This window comes from Amphibalanus amphitrite, unplaced genomic scaffold (assembly GCF_019059575.1).
Source record: "Amphibalanus amphitrite isolate SeventyFive unplaced genomic scaffold, NRLGWU_Aamphi_draft 000904F_arrow, whole genome shotgun sequence".
Classification (NCBI taxonomy): domain Eukaryota; kingdom Metazoa; phylum Arthropoda; class Thecostraca; order Balanomorpha; family Balanidae; genus Amphibalanus; species Amphibalanus amphitrite.
In genome coordinates, this window is record NW_024882398.1 from 88,810 (window position 1) to 116,115 (window position 27,306).

Sequence of the window (27,306 nt, forward strand, 5' to 3'; positions counted from 1 at the left end):
GGGCTCATCTCGAACACGTCCTCTGTGGCCGCAAATGAAAAGACAGCAAAAAGAAGATGGTATCACGTGAAATGGCATCGACTATTGTGTATGTTTATATGTTAGAAAGTGATTCGTTTTTGTCATGCCTTCCATGCTGATAATATATAGCTTTTAAATACGACTGTTTATTTAGGAACTCCCGGTATAATGTCCTCAAAGATCCCTGTATGGGCCCTCTAGAGAACATGGACACCAGTGGGACTCTCAGAGGCCGGTTTGGGCCCTCCGAAAGCGTCTTAGAGCTCAGTGGAGCTCCTTAGGAGCCTGTGTGAAAAGCAGGCTCATGAGCCCTGCGGCACTTGAACGGTACTTGTGCCTGTCGCAGACATGCAGATATTTGACGAGAGTTGAGAAAGGCCCCGAAGATTTCGTGTCACGCTTTGAACGAAAATTATGTGTCAGCACTTCAAAATTTATGAAAATCAGCTACAAAATGTAATAAAGAACCAATTAGGAACATGGCATGAATCATGGCATTGACATTTCCGAGTCTGGAGTCGGAGTCTTGAAGATTTTGGCGACTGCGACTCTGACTTTGGTTTGAACTGCACGCTCCAACAGAGTCTGACCTCACAGGCATTCTCAGAAAGGTATCCCCATTTTTCCCCGACTCCAAAATCTCATCGGATCTGTATCGATCTCAGGGGGTGCCCGGTCCGAGGTTGGGGGGGCCCGGGCAAGCTGCCCCGCTTGCCCTCCCGTGGCGACGCTAATGATTGAAAGAAGTCATGGAATATTTTTAAAAGGTTCTTGAAAAATGTTGAATACTTTGAATTTATATTTCTGCAGAATTATACACCTGTATCAGTGGCGGCGAAAGGTATTCTAGGATAGGGTGCAAACGATATTGAAGCGCCCCTTCCCGCTGGGCGCCCCCCAAACACTATATATGGCCTTGCCCCAAACGATGTGCTCGCCATCCGCACGTAAGTAGGTACTGGTCCTACGCACCGGACAGCTGCACGCGCAGACCCCACGGGCTCGCCAGCTGCTCACACTGGTCCCACGGACCGTCGGCTGCACGCGCACGCCGCCTCGGCTCGCCAGCCGCACGTAAGTACTGGTCCCACGGACCGCACAGCTGCACGCGCAGACCCCACGGGCTCGCCAGCTGCTCACACCGGTCCCACGGACCGTCGGCTGCACGCGCACGCCACCTCGGCTCGCCAGCCGCACGTAAGTACTGGTCCCACGGACCGCACAGCTGCACGCGCAGACCCCACGGGCTCGCCAGCTGCTCACACCGGTCCCTCGGACCGTTGGCTGCACGCGCACGCCGCACCGGCTCGCCAGCCGCACGTAAGTAGGTACTGGTCCTACGGACCGGACAGCTGCACGCGCAGACCCCACGGGCTCGCCAGCTGCTCACACCATTCCCACGGACCGCCAGCGACATGTACAGGCCCCCTGGGCCCACCAGCCGCATACACGCGGCACAAGGACCACTGCTGTCCCGGCACCGCACGTCTTCTTCGGACCGGCCAACCCACTTCATGGTCTAACGTCTCGCCGTCACATAAGAGTAGGAATGGAGCAGCTCAGTCCGGCCAGCCAACGCCCAGCCCTGCCACTGGAACGGAATAAATGCCGCCCCCTCATTGCCGGGCGCCCCAGGAGAATGAATGTTACACATCAACACCAATATGCCTCCCAGTGAAATGCATTATGAATGTCGCCTTTCGACGCCGGTAGGCGCCCCAGACACCAGTGGATTTACTGCCGCCTTAACCCTCGCATGTGTGCGGCGTTTTCCAGCTTCTAATGTGTAGGGGGGGGGGTCGGTTGGACCCCCCCTTGCCGTTTGGCCCCTGATCGAGCTAGAGCTTCGCGGAAAAAACGAGCGTGTTGCCCGTGACTAGAGGAAGCCGATGATACCCAATTTTAAGGTCCTAGGTCATTGGTTGACCTTCCAGGTCAGGTCAATGACCCAAGGTCGGGAAAATCGGGACCTGTTAGAAAGTCGTAAAGTGTGGCTGCTAAGGGGTTTTCCGGGGTGCTGATCACGAATATCGTGTTAGTTTTGATCACAGATGATGTCTTGAAGCATTTAGACCAGGTCGGGTCAGGTCAGGTCAGGTCAACCAGTAGGCGTCGTGACGGGTATTAGTATTACGTGTCAACCGCCTCTGACAGCTTCGTAACATGTTACGAAGTCACCAAAACTACTTCGTAAATGTTCAAATGGTTGCTAAATTCGAATTCAGCTCCAAAAACTAGCCTAGAAACATGTAAAACTCGAAAAAGTGAACCGAGGTCACCAAAGGTCACTGACCTGACCTGACCTTCAGGTGACCTTGACACCCACCCTAATGCATGGGAGCAACATCAAATCACATGTTTGAACGTTTGAAACCACGAAAAGCTTGCAAACGCGCGGCTAATGCGAGCCGACATACGCGGAATCGCGATTCCGGCCAAACATGGTCTCGGAAAAGAGGTCACAGGTCAAAGGTCATTGGGGTCAGGGTCATGAAATTTTCAGGGTAGGTGTAAAATTGATCAATGCGAGGGTACTGAAAGTTTCGTCGCGATCGGCCGCTTTTTACGCGAGTTATTCGCGAAAAACCATGGGGGGGGGGGGGGTCCATCCGACCCCCCCCTACACATGCGAGGGTTAAAACACCGATAGGCACCTCAGTGAAGCGAATGCCGGCCTATACCACCGATAAGCGCCCCGGATGAATAAATACCACCCGTCAACGCCGATAGGCGCCTCAGTGAAATTAATGCCGCCCCAATCTCCGATAGGCTCCCCAGGTGATACATGTCGCCCATCAACACCAACGGGCGCCCCATTTAAATGAATACCGCCCTTCAACACTGGCAGACGCCCTAGTGGAATGAATGCCGCCCCACAATGCCGATGGCCGTCCCTGCACTGGAAAATCAGTTTCGCCCCTATACAGGCGCCCATAGAAGTTTGCAGAGTGCTATTCCTGGTCATAATCATCTCCCAAGTAAAAAAAAAAAAAAAAAACGCAAAATACGCCCTAGCACTAGGGGTGTAACCGCCCATACGGACAGTGCAATTTTACAGGCCCCAATCTCGGACCTCCCTTAACATTCATATGTTGTAAACGGCAAACCGCCCTCGATAAATGTTACACAAACTAATTTCCTCTCGCATATCGGCCATCAGGCGCCCCTTTTTGTCGCATGGAGCCTGCAACGCTATAAGCCCTCATATGTACGTGTTGGCGTTCGGAGGCTATCGCCTTCAAAGACGTCTCCATAAATGTTTCTTTTTCGTCCCACACACAGGCGCCCCTCTTTCGCATGCAGGCGCCCCTCTTCCGCATGGCGCGCTTCTCGAGTGGCTGCGCCCTCCTAGCCTTTATCGCCTGGCAAGATTATATTCGACAGGGTCGGCAGCATCTGCCTTTGTTTCAGATAAGGATGCCCTCCACTCTTCAGCATATCAAAAGATACTTTTCCCACGTCATTGCCACCCTGTTCGTGTCACATCCCAGCAAACATGCCCACATGGGTCCCATATGGGGTGAACATGGGCCAGATGGGCCCACGTGGGACATGGGCTACAGATGGGCTACCCATATGGGCCCCATATGGGATAAAAATGGGCCAGATGGGCCAAACGCATGTGGGCTGGAGATGGGCATCCCATGTGGGTCCCATATGGGGTGAACATGGGCCAGATGGGCCGACGTGGGACATGGGCTACAGATGGGCTACCCATATGGGTCCCATGTGGGCGCCGCGTGGGTCCCATATGGGGCCTACGTGGGCTGGCCCATATGGGTCCCACGTGTCACCCACTGCCATTCCCATGTGGGACCCATATGGAAGAGGTGGGGGGCCCATGTGGGCCCCATATGGGAACCATGTGGGCATGTTTGCTGGGATGTGCCTTTATCAGTTGCGGTGTCGCCTCGCACTGCTCGGCTTTATGGCTGCCGCACCTCTTAACTTCCTGCCTCCTCTACAGATTTTCGAGGCGCCCCTTTCCATAGCTTTAGGGTGCAGCTGCCCCCCTTGCCCCCCTGCTTCCGCCGCCACTGACCTGTATCATTATTAAGATGTCAATATTTGTATATTCTTTCTCATATAAGAAAATAGTGGTCTCAAGTTTCAAGGAAATATCTGATTTTGCTCTTTGAGCCACTGCTGATCCCTAAAAAGTTAGGAGCCGTCTTCATTATTTAATGTATAAAGCCAAATAAATTATCACTGCTCAAAAGTGGAAAAAACGACAAATAAAAAAAAGTTTTCCTACAGCGTTGCAATCCAGATTATAGGATAGTGATGGGCGCACTAGAAAGCAAGTAAAAGGTATTGTAAAAGTACTCCACAAGGAAAAAGTAAGGAACAAGAATATCCTTATACTGTTTCAGAATTTGCTAACAAACATTTTTACTGTGTTTTAAATACCCGAACGAATCGATTTAAGAATCAGTCTTGATGATATTATATGGTTTTTTATGGTGCTGGTGGTACTTGAATGACCAAATTCAGTACATGTCCATCACCTTTCGATATTTCATGTTTCCGTGGTGCTCGCGTCGCATACCCTCCAGTGCCCAGTGCTCGATCCCATTTCATGGCTGCTGACGGTGTTTTCTGCTGACTCAGACGTCAGCTGGCGAATTATCCATTTAATACCAGGGCCCGTTTTACCTAGTTCTACCCTTGGTTCTACCGTGGCCGTTCTCTGCATTTGTTTGTCACCGTGTGAGGTGGAAGAAGAATGGGGATGAATGACGACCTGAGAAACCTTGAAGATCCTCCAGAGGTTCGTAGTTGCTCCCAATTGAATTTACTTTGGGTAAGGTGCACAGAAGTATTCCATATTGATACATGCCAACTTTTGAAGCTTGCTTTTCTATGATCAGACCTGCGCCAGGTTTGTCTATGGATTATTTTTAAATGAGGATGTTATGAAGTAATATGGCTGTGCTAGATTGAGCATGCAAGGTTGAACATTTTTTTTGTGTGTATTCAGGGCCCTGTTTCACCGTGATAGCAGCACGCTGCTATCACACACGTTAATGTACACGCGTGAAATTGGGTTTCCATCGAAACATCAACAAACCATGAGGCTGTCAATCTGTGTGATGTCATCAAATATTGCTGCTAACATCTCCACGGCGGTGCGATCAAACAAATGTATCAAACGCAAGTCAACGAGACATCAACTCTGTTCCTAACACAGCTCATGTATTACATGAAACGTCATTAGTGTGACCTCGTCACCTTACGTCAGCTCGCGCAATTTGATAATAGCGTGCTGCTAGCACCGGTGAAACAGGGTCCAGCTGTGCACTTACAAATGGTTGCTGTGGGTATTAGTATATATACCAAGTCAGGATCAACAGAGCCAAAGCATTGAAATGCATGTACACAAATGCAGATCAGTTACCTAACAAGAGGGATGACTTGCTGTGTATGATCTCAGATGATTTGCCGGATCTCATTTTCATCACTGAATGCATACCAAAGGCGCAGGTGTCACCCATTGATCTTGCTCTATTGGACTTGCCCTGCTATAATCTCTACACCAGCTTCGATGCAGGTGAATATGGTCTAGGGGCAAAAGGAGCTCGAGGCATATGTGTTTATGTGTCAACAGCCATCCAGGCTGCTGTAATCTCACTTGGGAGGTACTCATCCATTGAGCACCTGTGGATCCAAATCGCACTTCAAGGTACAGATCGGTTGTTGGCCGGCTGTGTATACCGCAGTCCATCTGCGAATCCTACACAGAGTATTGAAGAAGTGGCACTACTCTTTCAAGCTGCAGCAGAAACAGGAGCATCACATCTTTTGATATCAGGGGATTTCAATATGCCGCAAATTGACTGGCACGAATGTTTCTGCTCGGCACCGGCTACACATCTTGCACACCATTTTCTTGCGATGGTGCAGGACTCGTTGCTTTTCCAGCACGTTTTGCATCCAACCAGGTATAGAGAGGGAGACACTCCGAGATGTCTTGACCTTTTATTTACCAATGAAGAGGGGATGCTGTCGGGTCTTAACTATCTCCCAGGTCTCGGCAAAAGTGACCACGTCGTGTTACGTTTCAACGTACACTGCTACACATCTCGAACGTCGTCAGACCAAGTAAGGTTAAATTTCAATCGGGCCAACTTCGACCTGTTAAACGAGAAGATCTGCAATCTGGACTGGCGATGCCTGGCTCATCTAGACATTGAAGAAGGCTTTGAATTCTTCAGAGATACCCTGTCAAGGCTGGTGGCGGCCTGCATCCCCTCAGCTCGTTGTTCCAAGTCCAGGAAGAACATCTACATGAACACGGAGGCACTGAGGATGAAGAAAAAGAAGAACCAGTTGTGGTTGAAGTACTCAATATCGCAGGATCCACTTGATTTGGCCAGGTTCAAGGCATGCAGAAATTCCCTTAGAAGCCTCACCAGGAGCTTGCGTAAAAACTTTGAATCTCAGCTGGCAGCAGATCTAAAGAAGAATCCCAGAGCCTTTTGGCGGTATACGAACTCCAGATTGAAGACGAAGCCGACTCTGGGTGACCTCCGGAACAACACTGGGACACTAGAGAGTAGAGACCACGTTAAGGCAACAATCCTGAACGACTTCTTCGGCTCCGTGTTCACGCAGGAGGAGCTCTCTGAAGTACCAGTTCTCACTGATCGCAGGCCGACACAGGATCTCACCGACATCTCGATAACTCCAGCGGCGGTACAGAGGAAGCTACTAACTCTGAACCCTGCTAGTGCACCGGGACCGGACAACATACACCCACGCGTTCTGCGGGAGACTAGCTCGGCTATCAGCGCTCCACTAGCTGCTCTCTACAGGCGGTCACTCGACACCGGCAAGTTACCACGCGCTTGGTCACTTGGCAGGATTGTGCCCATCTTTAAAAAAGGAGACAAGCAACTGCCCAGCAACTACCGACCGGTGAGCCTGACCTCGGTTGCATGTAAGGTGTTCGAGTCACTGATCCGGGATGAAGTGTATCGGCATTTGACTGACGCACAGCTTCTCTCTGGCAGCCAGCATGGGTTTCGTCCTAAGCGTTCATGCAGTTCCCAGTTGATTGAGACACTGAACGACTGGAGTATTGCTCTTGAAGGTCGTCACAGTATCGATGTGATATACCTGGACTTTCAAAAGGCCTTTGACTCGGTCCCTCATCAACGATTGCTGAACAAACTCTGCTGTTACGGCGTCAGAGGTAAACTCTTGAAGTGGATCGAGTCATTTCTGTCAAATCGTTGTCAGCAAGTGGCCGTAAACGGACAACTATCTGAGTGGAAGCAGGTAGCGAGTGGCGTTCCCCAGGGTTCGGTCTTGGGTCCGCTTCTCTTCCTGCTGTTTGTGAACGACCTGCCCGACCTGGTTCGATCGTCAATAAAGCTATTTGCAGACGACACCAAGCTTTACGCTAGTGTGTCCACACTTGGCGATGCGGCGATGATTCAGGCTGACCTTGATGCTCTCGTTCATTGGTCGGAGACTTGGCAGATGCCGTTCAATGAGCACAAGTGCAAGGTCCTTCACCTAGGTCACAGGCGACTTGACAACCAGTACACTATGAGGGATGTCCTCCTTAGTGCCACCGAAGAAGAGAAGGACTTGGGTGTCCTTATCGACTCCGACCTGAAGTTCAGGAGGCATGCTTCAGCAGCCCCGCAGGGGGTTGGCAGCGGCCTGGGTTGCTGTTGGACTGGGTTCCTTGGGCCCTTGCCCCGCGGCGGCCCTGGCCTCGGCCAGCAAGGGGAGTAGCGCCCCCTCGGCCCCAGCTTGACCCATGCTTGCTTGCGACTTGCTTTGATTGCTGGATGGACAGATGGTACGGTCCGACTTTTCTTGGTTTCCGTGGTTTTGTTTCTCTTGAGCACCTTTTGTTTGCTTTTGCTTTGCTTCTCACCGGATGTCCGCGTTTCGTTCGATCACAGCTTTCTGATTTCTTCCCCCTTTTTCGTTGTTTTTTTTTTTGCACCCGCAGGAACACAGCCGAGTTGGGCTAGTGTAAGGGGAGTGGCGTCCCCTCGGGTACCAGCCGGTTTTACTAGGCTAGGCGAGCCGACCCGTACCCCAGGACAACGGGATCCTGGAGGTTGAGCCCCCCACCGTGCGGAGCCAGTCGCGGTGGCTGGGCAACACGCCTCTTTGGCCCTGAGTTCTGTAAGGGCGGGACACTCAGTGGGGCGCCGCACTTGAGGAGCCATTCCCAGTCGTGACGCCGCCGGGGGTGGTGTCGGAGAGGTGTCGCCGGCGGGGTTCGGGCACTTGTGCTCGTCCTCCGTCGGTGGGACTGATCTGTCGCTGCCCCTGGCGGTGACTCGGCTAGGCGTCAAGGGAGGAGGCGGTATCCGACCGTGGGGGGTGGTGAGTCTCTCTCTCCCCCGCGGAAGGTGCCGCCAAGTCCCGTACAGTCAGCTCGGCCGTCCTAGGCCTTGTAGCGGCGCCGTTGCGGAGCGTCGGCGGCCGAGCTGGCGGAGACCAACTCTTTCACATGGATAACTTGACCGATCCCCCTTCCCCCCAGTCCAATCCCTCGGCCTCGGCCGATCCTCGCCCGTTGGCCTCGGCCGACAGGCGAACGGTGCTCGACAAAGGTCCACGATCTCCTAAGATCCTTATCTTCCGGAGCGCAGACAGGGAGCTGAGCTCTCTGTCGCCCTTCCAGCGGAAAGATGGCTGCGACCGGTTTGGTTCAATCGCTCGTTGTGACCGGATGCGTGATGGCGCGCTGGAGGTCGAGTTCAGGAAAAGCGAGGAGGCGGCGAAAGCGTTGGACGCTACTCGCTTCGTGTTCTCCGAGGGACGGGCATCCGGCCGGAGGCTCGTCTCCATCCCGCTTACAGTGGAACCTCACCGATCTAAGAACTCCTCACGAGGGGTCATTAACTGTTTCGATCTGAGGGGAGTGAGCGACGAGGACATTGCGGACGGGCTCGCCGATTTCGGCGTGACAGCGGCTCGCCGCATCATGACGAAGAGAGGCACGGTCTCGACCAACAACATCATTCTGACGTTTGACTCGACTGACTTGCCGAGTGAGATTCGTGTGGGCTACGTGAAGGTTCGCGTGCGGCCTTTCGTCCCAGCGCCCATGCGCTGCTTCCGCTGCCAACGTTTCGGCCACACAAAGGACAACTGCCGAGGAAGACCCACGTGCTCCAAGTGTGCTTCGCAGGACCACACTGACGAAACCTGTGACTCGGAGACCCCCCGATGCGTCAACTGCGGAGAGGGGCAGACGCCGCACTCCGCGTATGATAGGTCTTGCCCTGCATACGTCAAGGAGAAAGAGATCATGACCATCAAGGCTACCAGAAATTTGTCTTTCAAAGAGGCCCGGGAGGTGTACAACCAGAGTCACCCGAAGACCTCGTATGCCCAGAAGGTGAGAGTCACAAACTCTACCGATGCCTCCCAGATGAGTGTAGCACAGCTCGTGCAGCTTCTCAAACGATTCGGCCTCACCGTCGTAGCCACTGGTGACTCAGCGGACACCACGGCGCCTCGTGCGCCGCCGAGCAACACAGAGCAGGCTGCTCTAGAGTCAGTGTGGGGTCCACCCAGTCCCGCTCCAGCCGCGAACGGTGATGGAGACGGCTGGGCCGTCGTCCAGCGCCGACAGGGTGGTCGGCGCCCCCCGGCGCAGGGTAAGGCGCCACCCACCCCGCCCCGCCCCCGACCGCCCACGGCGGTGCAGGAGGCGCTGCGGCGGGGGGAGGAGGAGAGGAAGGCACGCGAGGCGAGGAGGGCTCGCCTCGTCCAGAAGGCCCTCGAGGCTAAGGAAGCCTCGTCTGCCGACTCCGCCTCCGGGAGTGCCAAAGCGGCTGTTGCCGCTGACACCCCGGAGACACCCGAGGCGGGGACTCGGCCCATCATGGGTCCCCCGCCGCCTCCTCCACCTCCGCAGCGGCGGCCACCACCGCCGCTGCCAGAGACGCCTGTGTCGAGGACACAGGCCGCCGCCTCGACATCCCCGTCGGGGCGGCAACAGACCTCCGCGGCTCCAGGGCGCCTCGCCAAGCGGCAGACGCCCCCGAGCTGGTCACCCTCGGAGGGTGACGCCCCCCGGGCGAAAAAGCCCCAGCAGGGCTCGAGCCACGCCCGATCTGCCTCTGCTGAAGGGAGGCTACACCGAGAGGGCTCGGGGCATCCCCGTATCCGTTACGGGGGGAGCGCCTCCTCGGAGTTAGAGGACCTAGTCTAGTCTTTCAGTCTAGTCATTTCCTCTTTTATCCTTTTATCTTTTTCGCGCTATTGCGCTTTTTTACCAGGTGCATTTCTCTCGGTGCTTTTTACCTTTTTTGTGGTCAGTCAGGTATCTGTGTGCGCCTTTGCCTCATGTTATACGCGCCCTTTTTGCGCCTTTTTAACCACGCCTTTTATTCTACAGTGGAACTGTAGAGGCCTCCGGGCCAACTACCAGGACCTACAGTCTCTTATCCGTTGGCGCACACCCCTTATTTTAGGTCTCCAGGAGACCAAGCTAGCGCCAAACGTTACCTTTGCCATCAAGGGCTACTCTGTTTTTAGAAGAGACCTGGACACCCCTACCATTGCCCATGGAGGTGTGCTTCTGGCGGTTCACCACAGCGTACCTGCTCGCCAGGTGCCGCTGCAGACTCCCCTGCAGGCGGTGGCCGCCAGAGTTGATTTCAACCACCGGGAACTGACAGTGTGCTCTTTATACCTACCACCAGGTATAGCGCTCCCGGTGGTTGAGCTGCATCGACTTGTCGATGAGCTTCCACCTCCGGTCCTGGTAGTCGGCGATTTTAATGCCCATAGCCTGGCGTGGGGATGCGACACGACTGGCACTCGTGGTCGACTTTTAGAATCTTTTATCCGCGATGAGGCGCTGTGTATTTTAAATACAGGACAGCGCACCCATTTTACAACACCCTCCGGTCAAACATCGGCTTTGGACCTGAGCTTAGTCAGTCCGCGGCTAGCTCAGCTTTTTACCTGGTCCGTCCATGACGACCCACTCGGGAGCGACCACTTCCCAGTGTGGCTGGAGCACCAGGAGTCCCCAGTGTCAGGCAACCGTCCACCTAGGTGGAATGTTCGGAAGGCCGACTGGGGCGAATTCCAGGCCGCCGTAGAGGCCACGGTTTTATCCAGAGCCGACGCCTCTGTGATGTCTACAGATGATTTTACATGTTTACTCATTGACTCCGCAAACGGGTGCATACCCAAGACGTCGAGTCAGCCTCGTCGTCCTCCGGTCCCGTGGTGGACCAAGGAATGCGGAGATGCGATTCGTGCCAGGAAGCGCGCTTTTAGAAAGTTTGACCGGAGTAGTACTACTGAGAACCTCATCGCTTTTAAGAAAGCGCGGGCTTTTGCCCGTCGCGTTTTAAAAGAGGCAAAGGCTGTTTCATGGCGCACGTACGTGAGTTCCTTAAACCGTTTTACTCCTACGACCCAGATATGGGCACGCATGAAGCGCATTGAAGGCCGGTTCAGCTCTGTTCCGCTTCCGGTTTTAAGAGTGAACAACACGGACATATCCCACCCTTTAGACGTCGCAGAGACGATAGGCCGTGCACTCTATCAGCGCTGCTGAGGAGAGCCGTCCTCACGACCTGCACCAGCCGCCGTGGACTTCAGCACAGCTGAAAATTTGATGTACAATGAGCCTTTCTCTATGGCTGAGCTCACGTCTGCCATCAGCTCGTTGCGCAGCGTCTCAGAAGGTCCGGATGCTGTCCACAACGACATGCTCCGTCATCTCCCAGCAGTTGCCCTCGAGGCGCTGCTAGCAACTTTCAATTCGCTTTGGGAGACTGGCACTTTCCCTGAGACCTGGCGGGAAGCCACTATCATTCCTATCTTGAAGGCTGGCAAGTCGGGACATGACCCTCTCCACTATCGGCCCATCTCTCTCACATCATCGCTTTCAAAGCTGATGGAGAAGATGGTCAATGTGCGTCTTAGCTGGTTTTTGGAACATCACGGTGTTTTTACAAACGCCCAGTGCGGTTTTAGAAAGCACCGCAGCCCTGTTGACCACATTTTAGCCCTTGACACCGAGATACGCACCTGTTTTACTGAAAAGAAGCACCTTGGAGCACTGTTCTTTGATATTGAGGCGGCCTATGATACAGTCTTACGACACAGCATACTTTCCAAAGTATATAAGTACGGCATACGCGGCCGGATGGGCCTCTTTATCAATAATTTTTTTATCGGGTCGTCGGTTTAAAGTCCGAGTTGGCAGTGATTTCTCGAGCAGTTTTACCCAGGAGAACGGAGTTCCCCAGGGTGGGGTGCTTAGTGTGGCGTTGTTCGCGGTGGCAATCAATGACATCGTCGACGACCTCCCGGTTTCCATCGGGAGATCGCTTTTTGTCGACGATTTTGCCATCTGGTTTGCTGCTTCAAGCGCTCGACACGCGGCTAGACAGCTGCAGCTCGCCGTAACACGTTTGGAGAGGTGGAGCGGTAAGAATGGTCTTCGTTTTTCCACAGCGAAGACCGTGGCAATGCACTTTTGCCGCCGACGTTGTGACGACCTAGCTTTGGGAATCAAGCTCTACGGACAGGTGATTCCCACTCGGCCGGTGGCGAAGTTTCTTGGGATTTATTTTGACAGTCGCTTGACGTATAAGGAACATTTTAGAACGCTTCGGGAACGGTGTTTTAAATCCCTGAACGTTTTAAAATGTGTTGCTCGCACATCTTATGGGGCGGACCGCAGGACCCTTCTTCTCCTGTACCGATCGATAGTTCGGTCGAAGCTGGATTACGCTTCTTTTGTGTACGATTCAGCGAGCCAATCCAGCAAAAAGGTCCTCGACGCAGTCCATCATGCTGCAATCCGTGTCGCCACCGGAGCATTCCGCACCTCGCCCAGCAGCAGCCTTCTTGCTGAGGCGCACGAGCCGCCTCTATCCCTACGCCGCCAGATGCTTGGCATGCGCTATGCGCTGAAACTGCGTCAGTTCCCGACGCATCCGACGTATCCGTACGTCTTCTCCACCTACTATACTCGACTTGACAGAGCGCGACAATCGCTCTGCTTTGGAGCGCGCATGAGAGGTCTCTTCTCCGCAGCCAACATAGGTTTACGTGTCGTACGACGTAGCTGGGGTACGTCCTCTCCGCCTTGGAAACACGCAAAACCTCAAGTAGATCTCTCACTCTCCGAAGTTAAGAAGGATGACTTGCTGCCTTGTGAGGCGCGAGTCAGGGCCTTGCAACACATCGTCTCGTACGATGGTTTTAACACCGTTTTTACAGACGGATCAAAAACACCTGAGGGAGTGGGATGTGCTTTTATCGCAGGTCGCGATACCCGCTCATTCTCTCTACCTTCTTTTGCCTCGGTGTTTTCATCTGAGCTAGTCGCCATCGAGAAGGCTCTGTGTTTTATCGAGGTGTCGGACGGCCTTTCTTACTTGATTTTATCGGACTCCCTAAGTAGCCTTTTGGCGTTACGGAGTTTTAATCCAGTTGACCCGATCGTTCAAGACATTTTAGCTCGACTTCAGTCAGTGGAACAATCGGGAAAATTTGTTCAGTTCTGCTGGATTCCCAGCCACGTCGGCATACACGGCAACGAGCTGGCAGATGCGGCCGCGAGGCGCGCGGCCGCAGCCTCCTGCACTCGACGTCTGCCATTGCCGGCGCGTGACCTTTATTCGGCTGTGCGATCTTTCATTCTCTCTGAGTGGCAGGCAGAGTGGAGCCTACGTGGAGGCGGAAAGCTCCGTGAGGTGAAGCCGACTTTGGAGCCATGGAGGTCTTGCTTGCAAGACAACCGGTCCAACGAGGTGATCTTGTGCAGGCTCCGAATCGGCCATACATATGCCACGCATGGCCACCTCCTCCGCGGAGACGAGCAGGCCATTTGCAACGGTTGTTCCGCGCCTCTTACCGTCGCTCACGTGCTCTTATCTTGTCCACTTTTAGAACCAGACCGGACGCGCTACCTCGGCCGCATCGCTCCGGGTACCACTGTCCGCCACCTGCTGGGTGACGAGTCACCCTGGGTTTTATCTGGCAACATCTTTTCCTTTATCCGTGCAGTCAAATTCCAAGCGATTTACTCGACCTGAGCCAAATCCTCTCTAGTCTCCTTGTCTAGTCAGTTGTCTATTACGACGCTTTTGCGTTGTTTTATTTTACCCTGTCTTTTTTTATAAAGTCTTCTACTTTCTAGTCTTGATATCTAGAAAGTTTCTTCTTTTGAAACACTTGTTTTACTAGCGCGACGTTATGGGCGCAAAATGACCTTTGCAGTCGACGCGCCCTAAAGCCCCAATAAACAACAACAACATGCTTCAGCAGCTGTAAGAAAAGCCACTCAAATGTTAGCGGTGATACGACGCTCCTTCGTGCTTCTCGATCAGCAAACAGTGCCACTGTTGTACAAATGCCTAGTGAGACCTCATTTGGAGTACGGCAACCTTGTATGGGGCCCGCACAACAGAGCTGACCAGAAACTCGTTGAAAGAGTTCAACGTAGAGCTACTCGGCTGGTAGCAAGTCTCCGTCAACTGCCCTACGAAGACCGACTTAGGACTCTGAAGTTGCCGTCTCTATACTACAGGCGAAGAAGAGGCGACATGATAGCGACCTACCAGATCTTCCATGGCGGCATAGATGTGGATCCAACCAGTTTATTCACGCTCGCTACCGACACTTCTACGAGAGGCCACCAGTTCAAGATCCGGAAAGTCCCAGCTTCAAGCAGAGTCAGGAGGTCAGCTTTTGCCATTCGTGTGGTAAACGACTGGAATGGGCTGCCGGCCGAGGTTGTTGGCTCTCCTTCGCTGAACGTATTCAAAAGCCGTCTGGACGCCCACTGGGCTTCGCTTCAGTATCTGGTGCCTGACACTGATTGAGTCGAGTCAAAACGGAACACATGAGTTCGATGAGAGCGGGACCTCCAGGCCTTAGTGCCTTTACAATATCCCGATCACTTTAAGGTTAAGGTTAAGGTATATATTAGGTCCGAGTGGACAATTGTGATGATGTTGATACAAATATGTAATAGCGAAAATTTTAGGTTTTAGGTTAGGTTAGGTTGTAGGTTTGTAGGTTTTAGGTTTTAGGTTGGTAGGTTTGTAGGTTAGGTTAGAGGCCTGGTCTTAATCGGCTGACAGAACTTTGTCAGTCAGCCGAGAATAAGCCCCGCCCACACCGCACTGCTGATGGGCTTGTTCACAATCGGCTGACAGGAAACGTCAGCCAAAGATGGCGCTCGACAGATAGTGTTGAGACTTGAGGAGAGGCAGCATTTTTGCGCTTTTTTCAACGACTATCTTCCGTTACATTATATTTCTGAGGTTTATTTGCCGAGGCTATATAAAAAATTACAGGATTGATAATTGAGGCGATGCTGGCATTTCGATTCGTAGGTACTGTTTTCAGTCAGACTCGCACATTGCGCCATGAAAAAGAAATAATTGCTATCTTTCGCGAAAAATATTAAATACAAAATACGTCAAAAACATCGTATATAAAAACTAACCACCTGCACTATAAAGCTGCGCTTTGACTTACATGCGCCACTTTCGAGCCACTTTGAATTTCGGCTGACGTGCTGCTGCCCTCTCCCAGCAGCCGAAAAGCCGGCTGTCAGCAGAGGTATGACGTCACAGCGCGGGAAGGTGTGATACGTCATCAGTATCTCAACCAATCAGGGGCTTGGATCTCAGCTGACAACAGCACAGCAGCCGATTCCGACCAGGCCTTAGGTTAGGTTGTAGGTTTGTAGGTTGTAGGTTGGTAGATTGTAGGTAAATAGGTAAGGTTAGGTCAGGTTTGATTATGTTTTTCTTTTATTTCCAGGACATATAAGTATCATTTTTGGATCAGGATGTCAAATAATGTAAGATTATGAAAACTTTATCTTTTAACAGTCACTCGGACTTAATGTATACTTTTACCTTGCTGTGTAGGGGAAGACTGGGTAACACCGACCCCCTTAACCTTTTAGGTCCTAGTCACATAATTTTTGGCCAAATTATCAATCTCTCAGTTTCATTGGATTGTCGCATCAATTTTACATACATATCAACCAATTGTTTTCTTGGAGTGTCATTTATAATTTCATTATCCCACATTTAGTAAATGTCTATATTTATAGGGTAACACCGACCATTGGGTAACACTGCCCGAGCTCAGCAGGCAACACAATTTGCAGATTGCTGGACTATTAAGTTGTTTTTCTTATCATAAATTTCGAGGCATTTTAGTATAGGTATTTATGAAATACAGTGGAAACAATTATGTTATATCCCTGGTATAATGTAGTACCTATTCATTTATATAACAAAATCATTATCCTCTAAAAAAGAAAACAGCAACAACATTCTTTCTTTATTTGAAATGCACCACTCCTGGATTAGGTGTCACAATGTGCTATTAAATACCAAATATCCCAAGTGGGCAGTGTTACCCTTACCCAACTTCCAATTGTCTTCATTTTTTTTTTTAAAACTTCAATATGGCAGCACGACAAAAAACTTGCTCAAGCAGGAGCACGTAATGCTTGGATGAGTCTTAATTATGGCAAAAAAATACTACTTCATAACTAATGTCTGTCAAATAAGATCAGTTTTTTTCTGCTTATTATGCTACAAAAAGTATAAAACGTATTCACAAACATAAAATTAGGAATTTCTCGCAAATCACCAAACCAGTGCGGTGCACTGCCCATACCTGCACTTCTGTTGTCATAGGTGTCAATTTGTATACTTTTGGGTGTGCCCGGGCACCCCCAATGCTGAGTTGGGCACCCCCCAAGGGGCTCCAGGCACCCACAACCAAAGTTGGTACTGGCATCACTGTTACGATTCTTTGAACGCATTGTTTTCTCTAATTCAAAGGCGCGGGAACGGGGGCAGTGGGGACAGTTTACCCCCAACTCTGAGGCCGTGGGGGCGGGGCAGTGGGGGCGGTGCCCCCACAGCTTTAAGACGGAATATCACAGTTTTTTTGCAAATGTTTTCTGATGAAAACGCCAAGGGATGGAAAATAAGTGGCCTTAAACCGGCGAGAAAACTAGGTTTGGGGGTACCTTATAGGTTGATTTCAACTATGGTGTGCCCCCCCCCCTAGTCTGAAAGTAGTTCCCGAACCCCTGCTCTAATTACCGTACATCAGAATGCGATGTAAAAAATGGACACAATTTTTCGCTTTATTTATACCAGACAGCAGCATTTGGTAGCCATCGACGCATTCGTGCCGCGTCAATGGGTTTTCGGTTTCGGACGTCCTGGGCCCTGTTTCACCGCCCGACGCTGCGCGCGCTGCAGCGCGCTGGGAGCTGAGGCGTACCCCTGACGTCACTCGAATGACGTTGCGTGCGATCCGTTAGCTTATGGTAAATCGCGTTTCGAACAGAGACCTTGAAGAACCTAGTATCAATTGAACAGAAGTTTGAATGCGAATACTGCTAGCGTGCGGATGGTGCTGGCGCCGCGGTGCTAGCGTTTTGCGATGACGTCATAGCGTAGCGTCAGAGGGAAGTTTGTTGATATTGCCATGGAAACCCAACGCGCCGACGCGCGCAGCGCACTGCAGCGCTCCGCCGTGAAACAGGGCCCTGAAGTTTTGCTTTGAGTGGCGAGATAGTCTTTTGGTCCGAAATATCATGGTTTAAAGGGACCCTCCCACCTTAACATTAGATTTGAGTTGAGATAGCCAAAATGGGGTCCCTGGCTCACAATTACCGGTTTCGGCACTCACAACATCGAGAAATGCCTTAAATCGGAAATATTGAATTTCAATATTGCAGCATTTTGATTCAGAGGGGCTAATGCATAGGAATACCCCTCTGAATGTGTGACGTCAGCGCAGATATCAAACGATTTTTAAATGTTTGACTAAAACGTTTTGTAGCACGCGGTGGTATATGCTGCTTTGCGCGCATTAAGTGCCGCACTTTCAGCTGCCAAACTATTGCTTCCAAATAAAGTCGCTAGGAACAGAGGATATCCCAAAAAGTAAACAAAAGTAAAAGTAATATCTTGAAAACCGGTGAATATTTTTCGATGAAATTTGGTAGATATTCGTTTTCGCTCTTTCTGAACCGAGCGACATCACTTTCATGCCAATTCATAAACTTTTTTGAAGGTGGGAGGGTCCCTTTAACCCGCGCACCAACGGGGATCCGCATTCCGCGCCAACTTTAGGTACACCGACGGGGGGCGGATACCTGCTCCCCGTGATATCTCGAGAACGAAGCAAGATACCAGAAACAAGCGGTAAATGGCATGAGCTACAGACGGACAAAGTCTACAATTTTTACTGAGGTCAATTTTTCAGGTCAGGTAAAAAATGACGTAACAGGGGTAAGTAAGTCAAAATAGCGGCGCTTAAGGTAGACAGTTTTTTCTCACGAATAACGATTGAAGTACCAATGTCTGTCATACCCACACCGAGTGGCTGATTGCTTTGAAAATTTCACCGATTGGTAAGGCTAACAGTTTGTACAAAATGTATATCTCGAAACTTCGATACCGGTGACCTAAGGTCAGGTCAATTTTGCCACCTCCCCATTACCTATAAGTCCATGGGATAATTCTTCGGAATGCTTGAGACGAGGCATTAGTATCACGGATAGTTGTCGATAGTTGATAATAGTTGTCGGACTTTCGTTCCCGTCTTGAGTTGAGATTTAGTTTCACAACATTTCGGCCAGTTGCTTCTCCGGCCGTCGTCAGTTGTTCTTTGGTCCATAGAAAGATCTTAGGTGTTGGTGGCGTTACGCCATAGACCCGGGAACAGGGGGGGGGGGGCAGCGGGGGCGCTTGCCCCCCAACTTGAGAGCCGAGGAGGCGGCGCCCCCTCAACATTGATGCAGCGAGAATTGAGAAAGGATCTTTCTTCCCTTTTCCGGACTTCTTTCCTCCTTGTTTCCTTTATACATCTAAACATCAACACACGTCATTTTCCTTGCCATCGGAATGGTTTCTACTGATACAGTATCTATTTGACAACATCTGCTAGTCTTCCCGCTTTGGTTTGGGCCTGACCTTGGCCATAAGTTTGGCAGGCCAGATTTTATACTGGACCATTTTGAGTCAACTTTGAGAAATACATAACGTACAACGGTGGTAAAATCGTTGCTATACGAGTACGTATAACACAGTTGACCCGCTCTGGGTGTGGGGGAGGGGTGTGGGGCAATGAGTGCACTGACGTGGCGCCCTCGGAAGGCCGGTATGGGATTACAGTTCAGCGACACTAAGGGTTTGTGTGGTGCCTTCGGTTATCGGTAGCACCCTCAGAATGAACGGTGTAGGGCCCTCAGAGCCGCCGGTAAGGGGCCCTTAGAGGCACTGGTGTGGGGCCGTCATGCAGGTGCCGGTATGGGCGCTCAGAGGTGCTAGTGTGATTCTCTCAGAGGTGCGGTGAGGGTCCTTACAGGCGTTGCTGTGGGCCCTCATAGACGCTGGTTTAGAGCCGTTACAGACGGGTGTGGGGCCTTTGGAGCTGCTGACGCGAATCATCTACAAGCCGGCAGGGGGTTCTCAGTGATCGGCAAGGGGCCAGGCCGGCAGGATAAGTCTTGTGGGGTCCTTAGAGACCGGCATGGTACTGTCAGACGCCGGTGGGGCCCTCAGTCACCGGTGTGGGGCCCTCAAAAGTCACCATTGGGTGGCCTTTAGATGCGCAGGTGTTGGGTCCTCAGAGCCGCCGATATAGGGTTTTAACCTTCGACCCAGTGGGGGGGGGGGGGCATATGTTACCACCCTGTTGCGTTTTTTGCGTATAAATAAAAAACCGCGGCGCGTAGCGCCGCGCTGCTTGGCATAGCTTTTTGTACCTACATCAATTTTGGACAATGTGTGAAATTTTTGACCTCAGGTCATGTCAGGTCAGGTCACCAGGTCAAGTTAACTGACCAGGCCTAAAAAAGTTTGCAATCATGTCCAGCCTGCAGTGTTTGTCAGAAAGGTTTTAAACTTGGTGGATTGCATGATGTTATGGGCAGGGCTGCGGAGTCGATGGATTTTCGGCGACTCCGACTCCGACTCCGACTCTGGCTTTCAAAAACCAGCTCCGACTCCGACTCCGACTCCGGGCAGAATTGTCGACTCCGACCGACTCCAACTCCCGACTCCGACTCCGCAGACCTAGCAGGGCTGCGGAGTCGACAGATTTTCGGTGACTCCGACTCCGACTCCGGCTCGGGTTTCTAAAATCGACTCCGACTCCGACTCCGACTCCGGTCACAACTGTCGACTCCGACCGACTCCGACTCCGACTCCGACTCCGACTCCGCAGCCCTGGTTATGGGCGCCTACAATTTGAATATCTCGGATTTTTTTATATCTGTGACCTAAGGTCAGGTCAGTGGCGTGATCTTACCATTATAAGTCAATGGAGAAAAATAAAAATGCCTCTAGATCAGGGGCGGCGCCACGGGTTTTCGATAGGGGGGGACGGGGACCGAAAATCCCAAAAGTAGATACCTACTGATCGTGTATGCAAAAAAAAAAAACGAGGCACGTAACGCCGCGAAACTTGGCAAGGCCCAAAACACATCGAATGGTGCATCCCGTTTCCAAACTTATCCTAGGACACCTAAGATCGATCACCTTTTCAAGCATCCTTGCCTCTAAATCAAAATTTGCAGTCTTGCCAACTCAAAGCTGGTTTCCTACAAGCTGCGATTGCTTAGGTATGAGTAGCAGTGCCAGCTATTCTTACGTTTCGTACTTTCAAATTTTCGATCTTACGTCTGGTCAGCTTCAGGGCTTCACCATCATATAGTCATGGAGGAAAAGTGGGAATGTCTTCCGCTCTGACAAGTGCGCCAAAACTGCAATATAATTTCAGAATCATGACATCACCACCTGATCCATATGCAACGGGCAGGGTGCAGCTAATGGCTAGCCGTCAGTGGTCATGTCATCGGTGGTCACTCAAAAGGTCATGCTAGGTCATGGAAGGTCACCAGCCGTTATTTGATCACACTTTCTGATGGATTTTACTTGCCAAGAGCTTCGCGGGAAAAACGAGCGCATGCACCGTTGAAAAAATTGAGTGAAAGGGTCTCAGGTCCGGCGACCTCTGCAGGTGAAATGCCCCAGGGTAGGATTCCGGTGCTTGTTGATTAACTTCGTCAAAAATGGCAATAGAGCTGTGATGTCGGCACCATTGTGTTCGTCATGATCGAGCTGGCAGTTGGCACGACCTGCATCGTTCTCATATTCACCCTCCAATCGTAACAACTACAGCAGGGATTGGCAAATGGCGGGGCACCCCCTTTGGGAGGTAATGAAGGTCTCTGGAAACCTCATCCCACATCTCTTTAGCATTAGTGGCTCTCCTTATGGAACAGGTTTCTTGACTGGTCTGTTTCACCCCAGAATTCAAAGACTAGTCAAGGTAAAACCGAGCGCACCACAGTGAGCACAATTTGATAAGCTGGTGTATCTCAATTTTCATGTAGAACGTTTCACGTATCACGGACCTAAAACCCTTTCGTGCACTCATGCAAAAGCAACTGCCATGTTTCAACAGCTGGTAATGGCATTTTCACAGCCGCTGACGTAAGAAGGGGAGGGATGGGGGGCTCGATTAGACCCCCAGCCGTTCGGCCGCCGACCGAACTTAGTTTTGCAGAAAAAAAAAAACGAGTGCTATCGAACCCCTTGACGAGAGGGAGCCGATGCTATATCCAATTATAAGGTCTTGGGCTACTGCGTGCTTTTTTGGTCCTGCCTGTGATCTATCCGAACACTTCTCCCCACAAGTGCTGGGGTTAAATGGCATAGATTTCAAATGGTTCCTGTGGTAGAACTGCCATGCTTGAATTTGACTAATTAGGAATGGAAAATTTTCATATAGTAACGGAAATCTATGGAATTTCAGTGAACTTGGTTTTATCGGCAATGGGGTCTGGCAGTGGGGTGGGGAGGTAATAAGTAATAACCCTGCCTGGCGCCCCAAAAAGGGGGCACGATCCCCGAGGCCCTGCCGATCACCTTATAACTACAGGCATCACAGCTCCACACCTTTTGCAGATGGCCAGGACCCCCTGCGATGCATCCCAACAGCAATCTTTATTCAGAACCTGCCTTGATTAACCAACGATGCATTAAATGCGACGGATAGCTCTATAATGCATTATTATCAACTATTGAACGGGCCTCGCCGATAGGGGGGTACTGTACCCCCCTAACTTTCGATAGCGGGGGACCTGTCCCCCCCGTCCCCCCCGGTGGCGCCGCCCATGCTCTAGATCCGTGTGTATGCATAGGAACAGTCCAAATATTTCAGAATCACAATGATTTGGACCATCCGTGATGACCTTTGTCTTTGTGTCTTTTTTTGCTGATAGCCTCTAGAAAGGTCATCCGAGGTCATTTGAGGCTACAAACAAATTTTTGCCAATAACTCGCGATTGGAAAGGGATAGAACGCTGGGGATGGCTTCATTGTGTTTGTCTTGTTGAGACGCATCGAATGATATGCAACATGACCTTTTCCGGTCAGGTCATGACCTTGACCTGAGGTCAAATTTTCAAGTTTGTTAATTTTCCTTGTGTTTTTAACTTTAAACTTTTAACCTGATATGATGCTCTATTTATGCATAAGGTGATCTCTATTTGACTCCGTCTTTAATTGGGCATGTCCTGTTGACGGTTATACCAAATACACAATACACAATACACAATACACAAGTTGACCTTTCAAGGTCAAATTATAGTTCATTCGACGCGTCTCGTTGAGAGGAACACGATTCTGGCAATAGAAATGTCGTGGCTTTTTCTAGTCAAAAGCTATTGTCGAAAAATACTTTGCGAAAAAACAGCTACCTATTTTTTTAGTTTTTGCCCTCTGCAGGCTAAACCGTTGACCTGAGGTCAATTTTGATGATAACCGTATCGAAAGAAGAGTTCAAAAGCTGTCGATTTTCCAAGCGTTTTTCTAGCTATCATAGTTCCTGAGATAAAAGCATGTTTTCTGAAAAATATAATGACATTTGGCAAATTTTGACCTTTGATGACCTCCAGTGACCCCAATATTGCTCCAAGATGAAAAATGACCGAAATACTTTCAAACGTACGCATTGAGAGCTATCGACTGCTTTTTACCGCGTCTTTCTAGCCCTCTTAGTTTTTGAGTTAGAGGTGGGTGGTAACATATGCCCCCCCCCCCCCACTAGGGCGAAGTTGGCTGAGACCGCCACTGGGGCGCGGGTAGGCACTGGTGTAGGCACTCAGAGTAGGGGATGTGAAACCCTCAGAGACACCGGTGTGGGCCCTCATAGGCGCCGATGAGGGCCCCATAGTTGCCTTTATGGGGCCCTCAGAAAAATAAGTGTGGGATCATCACAGGCGGGAAATGCTCCTAGAACTGGCCCCTCATAGGCCGGTAAGAACTCTCAGAGGCCAGTAACGGGCCTTTGGAGACCACTGAGGGGCCCTTAGAAGCCGCAAAAGGCCATCAGAAGCCGGCGTGGGGCCCTTATAGAGATCTTAGTGTGGCTATTTAGGGGCCCATGAGGTGTTCTAACGAGCCCCATTGGGGCCCTTCTGAGTCGAAATATGGCCATCGTTAACCCTCAGCGGTCAAATGGCGACGCACGGCCCCTCGGACCCGAGGGTCCCCTTGAACCCGATGGGGGTGGGGGGTGGGGGTACGTGTTACCTTAGACCCCTAGCTACGCCACTGCTTCATATGCATCATGTCAGGTATTTTAGGCTCGCCCCCCCCCCCCCACTTGAAAATCGTTCCCGGGCCCCTGCGTTACGCCGCACGCGTCATACATTATCGAAAGCTCCTGTGGTCAGCGGGAAATGATCTCAGGTTGCCCCGGTGATAGGCGACAGTTGTAACTTATAATCCACCGCTCGAGGCAGACATAGCGGCCAGACAAACGAACATCTCACCTCAAGACGGGGACGGAAGTCCGACATCTATCATCAGTGTCTTAACCCGCGCGGGGCTGGGGTCTCCAGCCGAACGCGCGGGGCTGGGGGGGGGGGGTAAATTTTACCCCCCCCCCCTGTTATCTCCCGAACCAATGGTCCGATTTGGAAAATTCAAACGCCAATCGAAAGATCTCATCACGAACAACTAAAAACATGTACTTAATTTAAAGTTTGAGGTCAAGGTCAAGGTCAGGTCAAGGGTACAAATTGCAAGTTCCTACAGTATCGGCCTTGCACTGTAGTTGCCGAAGAATGGAGTCATGGACTGAGACTGATTGCCCAAAACGTGTTCTTAGGCTACCAAGACAATATTCGTTGCATCTGTCAGAATCGTTCGTGTGCGACTGCATTACCTAATGCCTGGTCGACTATGGCGCCACCTATGTAACTAAAGCCTTCGGTACGGCCGCTACTGTATAAGCTGGGGGCGCTAGTATCGCCAGAAAGGGACCAAGTCGGCGAACAATTTTGCCTCGCGGGACTCAGTTTTTCATTTTTGACTGGTATTTTTTCGAGGCAATCGTCTTGCCATGCTATTGGGCCATAAAATATAACTGTCTCCACTTGATTCTTTGTGGTCGACACACCCTACTGCTGAGGAAGTGTAAGCGTTCCACTGTACTTGAGGTCCGATGCTCCACGTACAGTCCACAGCAGAAGTAATGTGGGGTTTCAGTCATGGGTATGTTCTGCTTCTGAAGCTTAGGAACGATTAGCCAGACTACAATGAAACTTTGAATGTAGCTTATATGTATCGTCACCCTTGCAGCTGCAACTTTAGCTATTGACATCTTCTTTTCGATCACTCCGCATTAAACAATCGCCAGTCAAAGCCAACCGTTGAGATTGGTAAAACCCTACATTACTTTAGCTGTGGGCTGTACGTTTCGAACGCTCTCAGCCAGATCGGGAACTTGTCAACACTTCCGGTAAACACACCAGGTTCGATCATGGGCAGGCGGCCTTGCTTGCCCTGGTCTTTGAGGACGTTCACCAAACTCGCTAGCACTTCAGTGGCGGTTGATTCGCTGACCTCCTTTTGTACCTCTGGTTCTTCCTTGGTTCTTGCAGCAGGAGACGCTTCTTCTTCACTTGGGGTCTCTCTTCTTGTCTCGCCCTTCGGAATAGGGTGCTCCGACTCGCTCAATCCTTCTTCCCTTTCGAACTTAAGCAGAGCTTCCTCCTTTGCTGTAAGTATGTCATGTTCAAACGCGCCATGTGCGCCTGATGTGCAGAAAGAATGTGTGCAACTGTTGTAACCACGTGGACCGAACAGTGATCTGGCCTAGGTTAGGATTGACAGTGATTTGGGAATCTAACCTTGGGAAAGAATATAAATGATGGTGCTTTGGAAATGTTATGGAGAAGCGTCCCCGAAGTTGTGTCAGTCGTTATTAATGCCAGATGGCCAAAACCAAGACTATATAATACACCGCTAAAACACTCAGTATTATCACAAAAATGTATTTAAAAACACTAAAAGGTTGGTTACACACCAGTTCTTCAGGCAACACCACTCAAACACAGACTGCTGATGCCAACACCATTTGTCAATTCGGCTCAATGTCAGCCATCAGCGCTCTACATCACATCAGGTGTTCAAACTTCAACGACAAGGTTTGTGACACTTTTAGGTACAAGTTGTGCTACCATCGCATTTGATAAAATGAAATCAGATGATCAAATGAATTTTGCCATGCATGGCTTGAATTATTGATGAGGTTCAGCACTTGGTAGGTAGGCACTTCAAATTATTATATATTTGAATTTGATTCACCACTGTTCCATCCAATATTCTTCATGGCTATATCACTTTTGAAGTTTCATTACCAAAGCCTTTTTGAGGCACAAGTAGGACCAACTTTGGTTCGTTTCAAAAATGAAAAATAAAATTGCTTGAAAAATGTTCCGTCAAAAAATGCACACAAATAGCCATAAACGCTTGCGTAGTAATCGAAACTTGCGCGCAATGTCTGTAGCACATTGATTCACCATAACTTGTAGCGAATTGTAGTTCGCTACTTTCACACCAGGTGGCTTTGTGTCGTGTATGACGTCACATCCATAAATTACGTCATCGTTTTGAAAACAGTTTTTCATTATTTTCATCAAAATTCGGCCAATTAATGGCATGTAGCCACCCATTTAGGTATTATCGACCATTTTCAAGTGTTTTGGAACCATCCACTCAACTTTTTCAAGGTGAACATATCCGTTTAATATACCATCGGAGTAGGATTGCGGGTTTTTTGAAACGCTCAGTTTTCGCAGCGAGCTTTTTCTCTTAGGGCTTGCGAGATATCCGCGGACAGACATATCTCTTCAGCATTGCGCGCCACACAGGAATGCGGCTGATTTACGTGCGATTGTGAGGTACTATTGCTTCCAAATTAAGCTTGATTCGCGTCTGGCTCTACTGTGGACGTCAAACCGCGTGGGACGCGACTTTTTCGCAATAACTTTTGAATACGTTGCCTCTCAAGAACGAAACTTCGGCAATGGACGTTTCAGACCCCGGCCTAATTTTTATTACTAAGGTTTTTCAATGTACGATCAATATTTAGGGCACTTCCCGTTCACTCGTAATGCTAAGTGAAATATCAGCCCGGATGGCGGCTATCGTCAGGCTGCTCGCGAAGCCCCGCCTACTAACTACGAATTCCCTGCCATCTACCGTTCAGACACGACTGCCATCTGTCGGTCGATCCTCACTCAGAACCGGTTCTGCATGCTGTGTGCGTCGGGTCTCAGATGGGCGGACATCTCGAAACCGAGATTGTTCAGTATGGCCTTTTACCAGGTTTTTTAATCCGAGAAAAAAAAAAACGAGATTGTTCAGTATGGCCCTTTACCAAATTAACTATACGAATTATTGACTTAGCAGCAGGGATGCAGAGCCTTGAACATTGAGTCAGCTCCAGCTCCGGCTCCGGCTCCGAGTAAAATGGCAATACGGCTCCGGCTCCGGCTCCCACTCAGGGCAAAATATGACGGCTCCGGCGGATCCGGCTCCCCTCCGGCTATGCGTACCGGTGCCTTACGGAAACATTTAAAGGGACCCTCCCACCTTAACATTAGTTTTGAGTTGAGATAGCCAAGTTTGCGGCCAGGCTCAGAAACCACCATTTATCGTGGTCGTAACCCCCGCAGCTTTATGGTGTTCAAGAAATTTCTTCCCTTTACTTGCAGGGTGGGGCCAGCGTGGTCCCTATCTCTTAACCATTACGGGAATCTGATGACGTCATCAGGCTTTCGAACGTCCGTTAAATGTTTGACTAAAACGTTTTGTAGCACGCGGTGGTATATGCTGCTTTGCGCGCAACAAATGCCGCACTTTCAAATAAAGTCGCTAGGAACAGCGGAGATCCCAAAAAGTAAACAAAAGTAAAAGTCTA

At 50.6% G+C, this 27,306-nt stretch overlaps 1 protein-coding gene across 1 annotated transcript in view; it reads left to right on the forward strand.

Moving 5' to 3' along the window:
- The first annotated feature begins 4,376 nt into the window (after positions 1–4,376).
- Positions 4,377–27,306, forward strand: part of LOC122367904 (cytochrome b-c1 complex subunit 6, mitochondrial-like) — a 57,832-nt gene continuing 34,902 nt past the window's right edge. The window contains exon 1 of the mRNA XM_043341430.1: positions 4,377–4,792. Coding sequence (XP_043197365.1) covers positions 4,748–4,792 — 45 coding nt within the window. The 5' untranslated portion in view covers positions 4,377–4,747. The remainder of the gene's footprint in view (positions 4,793–27,306) is intronic.